At 35.6% G+C, this 8,752-nt stretch overlaps 1 protein-coding gene across 5 annotated transcripts in view; it reads right to left on the reverse strand.

The window, feature by feature from the left end:
- LOC136030854 (EARP-interacting protein homolog) overlaps positions 1 to 4,875 on the reverse strand; it is a 171,302-nt gene extending 166,427 nt beyond the window's left edge. For all 5 annotated transcript variants that reach the window (XM_065709909.1, XM_065709907.1, XM_065709908.1 and 2 more), the window contains exon 1: positions 4,732 to 4,875. In XM_065709909.1, coding sequence (XP_065565981.1) covers positions 4,732 to 4,779 — 48 coding nt within the window. In that variant the 5' untranslated portion in view covers positions 4,780 to 4,875. The remainder of the gene's footprint in view (positions 1 to 4,731) is intronic.
- Between the last annotated feature and the right edge of the window lie 3,877 nt (positions 4,876 to 8,752).

The following is an 8,752-nucleotide window of genomic DNA, read 5'->3' on the forward strand; positions in this document are numbered from 1 at the left end:
TTATAACTTTGGTCTGCTGGGTTTGATTGTGGAGCAGAACTGCCATCCACCATAAGTAAATTGATGATTTCTATTAGTGGCCAGGTTGGTATCAACTCTTTGGGGGAACATATACTTGATTTACAAAATAATCCTTTAAATATTGAAAATATATTTAATAATTAAATTGGAAGTAGAAATCAGAAGAATAATAATTCTAATCTGGCTTATAAAAGTAAGGATGTTTTGCAATTAAATGGTTCTACCTCCTCTACACAAGATGATATTTTCTCTGTGTTTCATCTTAACATTTAGGGACTTAGCTCGTCTTTTGATGAGCTGAAACAGATTGTTAGTGGTAGAACTCCTGATGTTATAGGATTATGTGAAACTTTCCTGGATTCAAAAAAGGATATCCTTTTAGATATTAAAGGACATAGGATGGAAAGGCTGATTAGGAAACAGATGGCAAGAGGTGGCCTTGTCCTTTATATTGCTGATTGTCTTGCATATAATGTCCAAAGTGATTTGAGCAGAAATGAGGAAGGAATCTTTGAATCCCTTTTTATTGAGATTAAATCAATGCAAAAGTATTTAGTTGTGGGTTTGGTTCATAGGTCCCCCAGTGGGTCTATTCCTTTGTTTATGAAAATTCTTATTCTTGAAGAAGTTTTGGACTCAGTCCAAAAACATCCCTATGAACTAATCCTTATGGGTGATTTAAACCTCAACCTGCTGGATCAAAATTCTGCTTCAGCTTTTGATTTTTTGTTGATGATGCTCTCTTCAGGTACTCTATACTTTCAGTTTGTATACCAGCCCAAGTTACTGACACACAAGCATCTCTTATTGATAATATTTTTTCATCACTAGGTGTCTTAGATAATTTGGTGCTGGTTAGTGATATTTCTGATCATTTTCCTGCTATTTCCTGACATAAGAGTGCTGATGAAGCACAGCATATAGCATCACCATCTAATATACCATTTTCCCATTATGGTGATACTGAGCTAAGTCTACTTAATTCTTGTCTGGCTGATCTACCATGGTATAGTTTGGTTTCTGATTCAGATTTTAACCAGTCTTTTTGTTCCTTTTATGATTTAGTAAAAGAGGGGATCCTGGAAATTTGCAATCAGGATCCAGCACCCCATACTTCAAAACGGATAGGACCACTGAATCCATGGATGACTTCAGGTCTCCATAAAAGCTGGAAAAGGATAAATTATTTGTGGAAGCTTTACAAGGCTTCATCATCTGTAGCTAATCTTGAATGATTCAAGGCCCATGGGAGTATATTTAATTCTCTGTTTTGGAAGGCAAAGTCTCAGTATTATTATAGGAAATTTTCTGAATGTGGGAAGGATGTTAGAAAGACTTGGTATTTAATTAATTCAGTTCGTAAACCTACTCCTCCTCTGCCTTCAGTTCCATAAATGCTGATACTCAATGGTAAAACCATCCAAGGAGATGCAGATGTTCAGCTAGAGCTTACCTCTTATGTTGCTAATATAGGAAAGGCAACTGCTTCCTCTGCAACTTCTTGTTATGATTTCAGAGCCTCTCTTGGACCCTAATGTTTAAAGTTGATGGTCTTGAATTCTATTTCTGAATTTGAGGTAGCTCGTATTGTGAATGCTCTTAAAGGATGATCCTCCTCAGGACCTGACAAAATTCCTACAAGGGTTATCCATGCCATTCTGCCTGCTATTCTGTCACCATTGACTAAGCTTGACAATCTGTCTTTTGAGAAAGGAATTTTCCCTGAATCTCTCAAGCAAGCTAAGGTTATAGTGCTGTATAAAGGTGGTTCTCTTAGTTTTCTGGATGCAAAAGAATTTTTGCATGATTTCCAGTTTGGATTCTGAGTGAATCACTCTATGGAGCAGGCTTGTGCAGCTTTCTCGAAAATTCATTCATTTGGCAATAAATTCTGGCCATATCCTGGCAGCTTTATTTTTGGATGTTTGTAAAGCTTTTGATTCCTTGACTCATTGGATTCTCCTTTATAAACTATTGCATATTGGTATAAAATCAAATGCTTTTTCTTGGTAGGCTTATTTCAATTGATCTGCTTTTCTGGAGCCCTTCTGAAGTATATTATGGTGTCCCTCAGGGATCTATTCTTGGTCCCATTTTGTTTCTGATTTATATTAATGATCCGGTTTCAGCAGTAAAAAATACCAGGCCTCTAGAATGCTGCAAGTTGTGTCATCCTGATGCTTGGTTGTGTTCCAATACTACTTATAATAAAGATTTTCTTGTTGCTTTTGCTGATGATACCACTCTTGGGACCCTTGGGAAGACACAATGTGATATCAAGTCTAATCTTGTGGCATTATTTGAGAGAGTTATTTCATGGTTTAATGCAAATTACTTGGTCTTGAATGTTGGTAAGTCACATTTTCTTATTTTTTCTTGAATCAGTATAGCTTTCCCTCAGCTTACACACCTTCAGGTGTCACATGGCTCCATGTGTAGACCATAGAATTGGGTGGTCCAGTTTCTTGGTATCCTACTTGATGAGAATCTTTCATTCAGAAACCATATAGCCATGATTAGGGTTAAGGTCTCATGGAGTTTGGATATCATTTGAAAACTTAGACACACATTTCCTAGATCTGTTCTGAAACTTCTTTTTTTTTCTGTCTTGTCTAGTCATATGTTTCTTACTGAAAGCATATGACTTATCAGTCATATGCCCCATTGTATGGATGCCTACTTTTCTGTCTATGCTGCAGTCACTTTCTGTCATGTATAATAAAACATGGCATCTGGTTATGGACATCAATCATTCCTCACCAACACTGCTCTTAAGTCTATGGTCTATTTATATTATTTCTTGTGCTTCTTTTGTCTTTCATCAGCTTCACAGCAATCTTCCAAAACCTCTTTGGATAACTCCTATATTTATTTCTGATTTAGGTCCATATAGCCTTTGGTCTTCAAATGATATCTATATTCTGCCTACCTCTACTGTTTGATCAGATTTCAATCCCCTCATTGCTTGTCAACAGGTCTGGAATTCAATACCTTCTTCAGTACAGAGATGCCACTTGTCTGGGACTTTTAAAAGGTTTCTGAAGGATCCTTTAATAAAGAATAAAATAGAATAACATTTTTTTTTCCTTCTGAGAAGTTGATGTCCTCTGTGTTCTGTTCATAGTGTGGGGGTGTCTTATCTGTACTTGACTCCCAGGCCTCAGGTATGTTCTCTATGTTCTATGTTTTTATTTTATTTTGTAGTTGTTGCTTATATTGTATCTCCCTTATATATATTTCTTAAATTGTAGTTGTTGCTTGTATTTTTTTTCCCTTGTATCCCTGGCCATGGAGCCTTTTGAGGGGGAATAAGTGTATTGTAATTCAATTTTGAATTGTATTTTGTATTGCCTTGCATTTAATAATAATAATAATAATAAACTTCTCTGCCACATTTCTAAATTTTATGTGTTTATTCTCTAAGTCTCCAAAAAATATGCTCAAATATACACTCAATGGCCATCAGATCCAACCTAATTTATCACTGTTTTCCTATTAACATGTGATATGAGAAATAATTAGCCTATATGCAACAGATGGTGTTTAATTTGTATTTGAGAGTGGAGGAAATGCCTATCAAATTCATGCTTATTTTTCAGAAATTAGTTAAAAAAATTGTACAACAATGAAAGAAGTGAAGATAAAGGTTATCCCTAAGCAAAATGTGTTAACTAAAGTTATTCTGCATATTAGCATATGAGGTAAAAACTGTTTTCTTAGCATGTTTCCTTATCTAAAAGGCTTATTTATGCACACACAGACCTATATCTAGGAATGATATAATTAGGTACCTCATAAGGTTTTAAAGTAGACTGGTTTCAAGAGTAGGCTATTTTAAAAAAAGCATACTTTTATTTAGTACCCAACAATCAACATGTCTCTTTCTGAGGAACAACTATTGTCATCTATTGCCAATTTTGCCATGTAAGCTAATAAATTAGGAATTTTGGTAAAATTCTAGTTTAATGACTTCTTGCTAGCCTATCTTGGAAAGAGGTTAGGTTAGGAAAATGAAACTTTCAGGGATGGGTCTACAGGCTGAAGTATATTCTGCAAAGGTATTAACCTATTTTAAAGTACCCAAATCCACTCCTTCTCCCTGAAATTCACCTACATGACAGGTCTATACCTATTAAAATTTTCACAAAACAACATTTTACCTTAATTTTCAGTTACCAGTTACTTTTTCTCTGCCTTTAGTTATGCAATTAGTTTTTAGTTTTTTTAGCTTTAGTTTTTAGTTTTGCAAATGCAATTCCTGTTCTTTGAGTAGAATTCTGACCATATCAATGTTTTTTCTTCAAAATTTAGGAAATGTATTTGCATATATAAAACCTTATAAAATGGAATTGAGCAGAGTTATGAAGCTGAAAACAATTTTGTTTTTGCAAGGTTTGTTTCTTGCAATCTATTTTGCAGGGTTTCACTTTTATAACACATACATTTTTAAAGGTCATCAAAGGTCAGGGCCCTCTAGAGAGAGAAGGAATGGAGGTAGTTGCTTCAAAATGCCTTCCGAGGACATACTTTAGTCAGTAGTTTCATCCCTGAAAGTTTCATTTCCTAACCTAAACCCTTTCTGAGATAGCAAGAAGTCAATTAACTAGAATTTTACCGGAATCTTATTACTTTAGTGTTTTCTTCAGAAGAGGACAAAGGCTAATCTAAACTGCTAACCTATGACAGTAAATACGAATAGTAAAAGAATACCTGTGCATCTAGGCCATAAATTACAGAACTTTCATCTTCATAGGCCATAATTTGTTTTCTGTTAATTTTCTAACGCTTGTAGACTAAGCTTTTCTAGCTATTTGAGGTTTAAGCATTTTAACAAATTTAAAATAACGCAGGAAATAAAATGATGAACGTAAACCGCCGAAAAAAAATTCTTCGGCAGAGTCTACCTTCGGCGTTTCCTGGTAACCGTATATGGACGTATAACTATGGGCAGGTAGCAGTCTTGAGTGGCTAAAATCATAACAAAGTCAGAAGATTAAGATGCAGCCATGAAGTATGGGTGTGATACCTTTAACCCTAATCAATGTTCTGAGCTTCAATTATGTTTAGCAGATAAAAACTAACCAAAACTATTATTATTTCCTCATAAGACCTTCAACATTTAACGTCTAAACTTTCCCTTTCAGTGTATCTTTTTCTTGATTTCGTTTTGATATAGTAGCCTCTCGAATGTTTAGCTTTGTTTAACATCCACCAGACCTTTTTTGGGAGCAAATGATTTGGTTTTCACCATTCCTTTGCCATGACTAAATGAAATGAACAGATATCATTTACTATTAATCATCAAATTTGTCCATCCAAATTCCCTTCCAAGCGAGAAAGTCTCTTCATGAGAGTTTTGAAGCCTCTTTCTGTTGTTTCCCAAAACCCACGCTTTTCCTTTCAAATTAATTACTTGATAAAACTCTCAGAAAATGGAACAACCAGTCTTCGCGATTAGCTTTTATTATAATGCCGGCCCATTTATTAGCCCCTTTATTTTCCAAAGTGAGTAACCGAAAAGTAGGCAACTGAAACGATTTACCTTATCCAGTATTCCATTTTTGTCTTTTTTCCCAGAAAACATCGAATGTAGAAGCTACTTTCAACAATCTTAAAAAAAGAAATCTTAAAAGAAGATAGTTACACAGGTTGAATGCTCAAAAAACATTAGCTGCCCAATTAACACCAACACAACTCGTAGAATTAATTTGTTCTCACACAGGTCTCTTAAAGTTTTTGTTTGCTTAGAGGCCCAAATTTTTGATCGTTAACTTTATAATCGTAATATGAGGCCCAAGAAACAAAAAAATATCAATCTCTGTCCGTTGATTTTTAATTAAAATCAAGTTGTTGTGGGCATCAAGCCACGGTTAATAATAAAAAAGCCAAGACAGATAGTGCGGGTGAGAGGCAAACCTGGCATAAGCTCTTTTTAGGATTGTATAAAAATGATATAATTTCTCTTGTTGATACACACGTCTATTATCCATCCGTCTATATATCATTACTAGGGCAGAACTAAGGTAAATAGTCACAGAACTAAGGGGTGAAAGATCGGATTGATTCTGGGCTTACGCATGACAGGCAATGTCAAATGGACTTGTACGCAAAATGGGGGCTGAAGTTGCCTGGACTAACAAGCGAACAAATGAACTAAGGCTGAAAGTCTTGGCCGCTTGTAGTCTCAAATGGAATACTCTGTCATAGGATATACAGGCAAAGCATTTTGCAAATGTCTCTCAATTTCTACCACAGCTTTTATCCTTATGTGTTGTAGCTGAATGAGAATAAGGTTAATATTGCGACTTGGAAGTCCAAACAACATACGGTAAGAATAAAAAAAAATTATAGATGGTTGTTGTGTCTCACAAAAGTTGGTATTTAATTTTTTCGAGGCTACTACAACTAATACTAGCAAATCATCGCAGCACCAAGCCGCATGAGGCCAATACAGCTACGCACAATCTTCCTCCAGCCTAATTTATTAAAAGCCTCCCTTTTTGCACCCTCTCAGGAGGTTCCCATTTCCCTTAAGTCTATAGTTATGACATCCTCCAACCATAACTGACGACAAAATGATTTTTCTTTAGCTCTGGACAGCTGGACTAAAAAGAGAGCCTTGGGCAATATGTCTTCCTACATACAAAGAATATGCCCCGACCACCGCACCTTTCCTGTTAGTATGGCCCTAAAAAGCGGGACTGAAAAATATTTTTCCTTTAGACTATTGTCTGAAAATACGGTTAGTCAGTTGGGTGCCCAAAAAAATCCGTAGGCAATATCTTTGGAAAACATCCAGCGAACCTTCCTCCTTGTTATGGAGTGTCACTGCTTCAGAAGTTTAATTGACCACTTTCATCGCTGTAACTTCCAATATTCTAATCTTGGTTCGCAGACTTATCTTCCAATTCTTCCAAACTTTTTTCAACTGTGAAAAAACACCTTGGCCCTTGGTTATTCTATTGTTAACATTTTCAATGCACCCACCACCTTTACTAATAATGCTTATTGCGTAATTGAAGATGTCTACTTGATCGATCTTTTCGTTACCCAAACGTCACCTTTTCATCTTCACTCATTCCTAGCCTTAGTGATTTAGTCTTCTTAACATTAATTTTCAAAACTATTGTAGCATCCTGAACTCCCAAAATTTCTAAAAGTTCATTCATTTTGCCCACATTTTCATCTACGAAGCTTCAATCATCAAGTCCATGAATTTTTTACTTTCCCATCTTATTCCGTATTCTTTCATTGCCATCGGTGTGCATCCTAAAACAAATCCCATCAAAAGGATCCATATAAATGGGGATAGAACAAAACCGTGCTGAACACCCGATTTAATACGAAACCAGCTACTAACCTCATTCCCTATTTTAAATACAGCAGTGTTCCTCTCGGACGTATGTGGTATCATAGGCAGCGCAACAGCGCTGTCTAAATAAAGAGCGATATGGGCAAAATTGTACTAATTTTTTTCGTCTTAGGCCAGGGCACTTTGTATCAAACGACGCGTCGTAAAAACTTTGAAAAGAGCTTATTTGATTGCAAATTGAAACAGCTAGTTATCTTTTTAATAGACAAAAGTGATCGGAGGGCATTTATGTTATATGTTTATAAACATATATGTTATATGTCCCAAACCTGGCATGTGTTCGGTCAAATGTATAAATAATACATACTAAAATTTGCCAGCAACCTAAAAATTGAAGATATGGAAAACTATCAAGCCATTTTGAAAGGGGATTTTAGATGACCCTACTTCTTCCCTCCCCCACCAGGGTCATGTGTTATCCTGATCCCGTGAAAGCAGAAAAATTACACTATTTCCTATGTTTCCCAAGTTTGGTTAAGATCTGACAACTCCCTCTAGTAAATGTATCTACATAAATTAGAAACCATCTCCTTATATAGGTTGACTTTTTCTAACCAGGAGGGATTACGAATAATATGAAATTGTTAGTACTACTATTACTACTACTAACAATTCACTGCAACACCAAACCACCTGAAGCCAACACAGCTGTACAGACTCCTATTCTACCCCAATCTATTCAAAGCTTCCCTCTTTACACCCTCCCAAGAGCTTCCAATATCCTTTAAATCTCTTCTTATCACTTCTTTCTACCCCATTCGGGGACTAACTGCTTTTCGTTTAGCCCTAGATGGACGATTGAAATCGTTACTAAAATTAAAAGATCAATAACAGCAATCAATCATCAATAATTAAAATTATCAATAATAACAATAAGGCAAAATTAATATATAATTAGCAGCAGCGGGTCGCAATAAGTTCCGATCCCAGTTCCTGGAAGAAACACAATTATCAAATTTGAAATAATGCCAAAAGCACCAAATGCTAGATGGCGGTAGTGATTCTTTTGCTCGACACTAGCGCTAGTTTCCACACTTGGGTTACTCATACTCTTTGGGGTGGATTGCAAAATGTAGTGGGTCATATTTTTATTATGTTTTTATCATACTTTATTATATGGGATACCCTGAAGGGTACAAGAGTCTTGAACCCGCAAGCCTCCCCCCTGCTCTTTGAATGCATTCAAAAAGCAAACGTATAAATCAATTTTTTTTTTTAATTTAACCAATACTTGCTTTCAAGAAGGGTGTCTGGAACAGAAGTACCGAACCATCTTTGCAACAGAAAAAAAAATGTTAAAAAAAAGACTAAATACAATGCAAGCATTATACATATGGACCTAGATTGAATAGGAAAACG

This window comes from Artemia franciscana, chromosome 9 (assembly GCF_032884065.1).
Source record: "Artemia franciscana chromosome 9, ASM3288406v1, whole genome shotgun sequence".
Lineage (NCBI taxonomy): Eukaryota > Metazoa > Arthropoda > Branchiopoda > Anostraca > Artemiidae > Artemia > Artemia franciscana.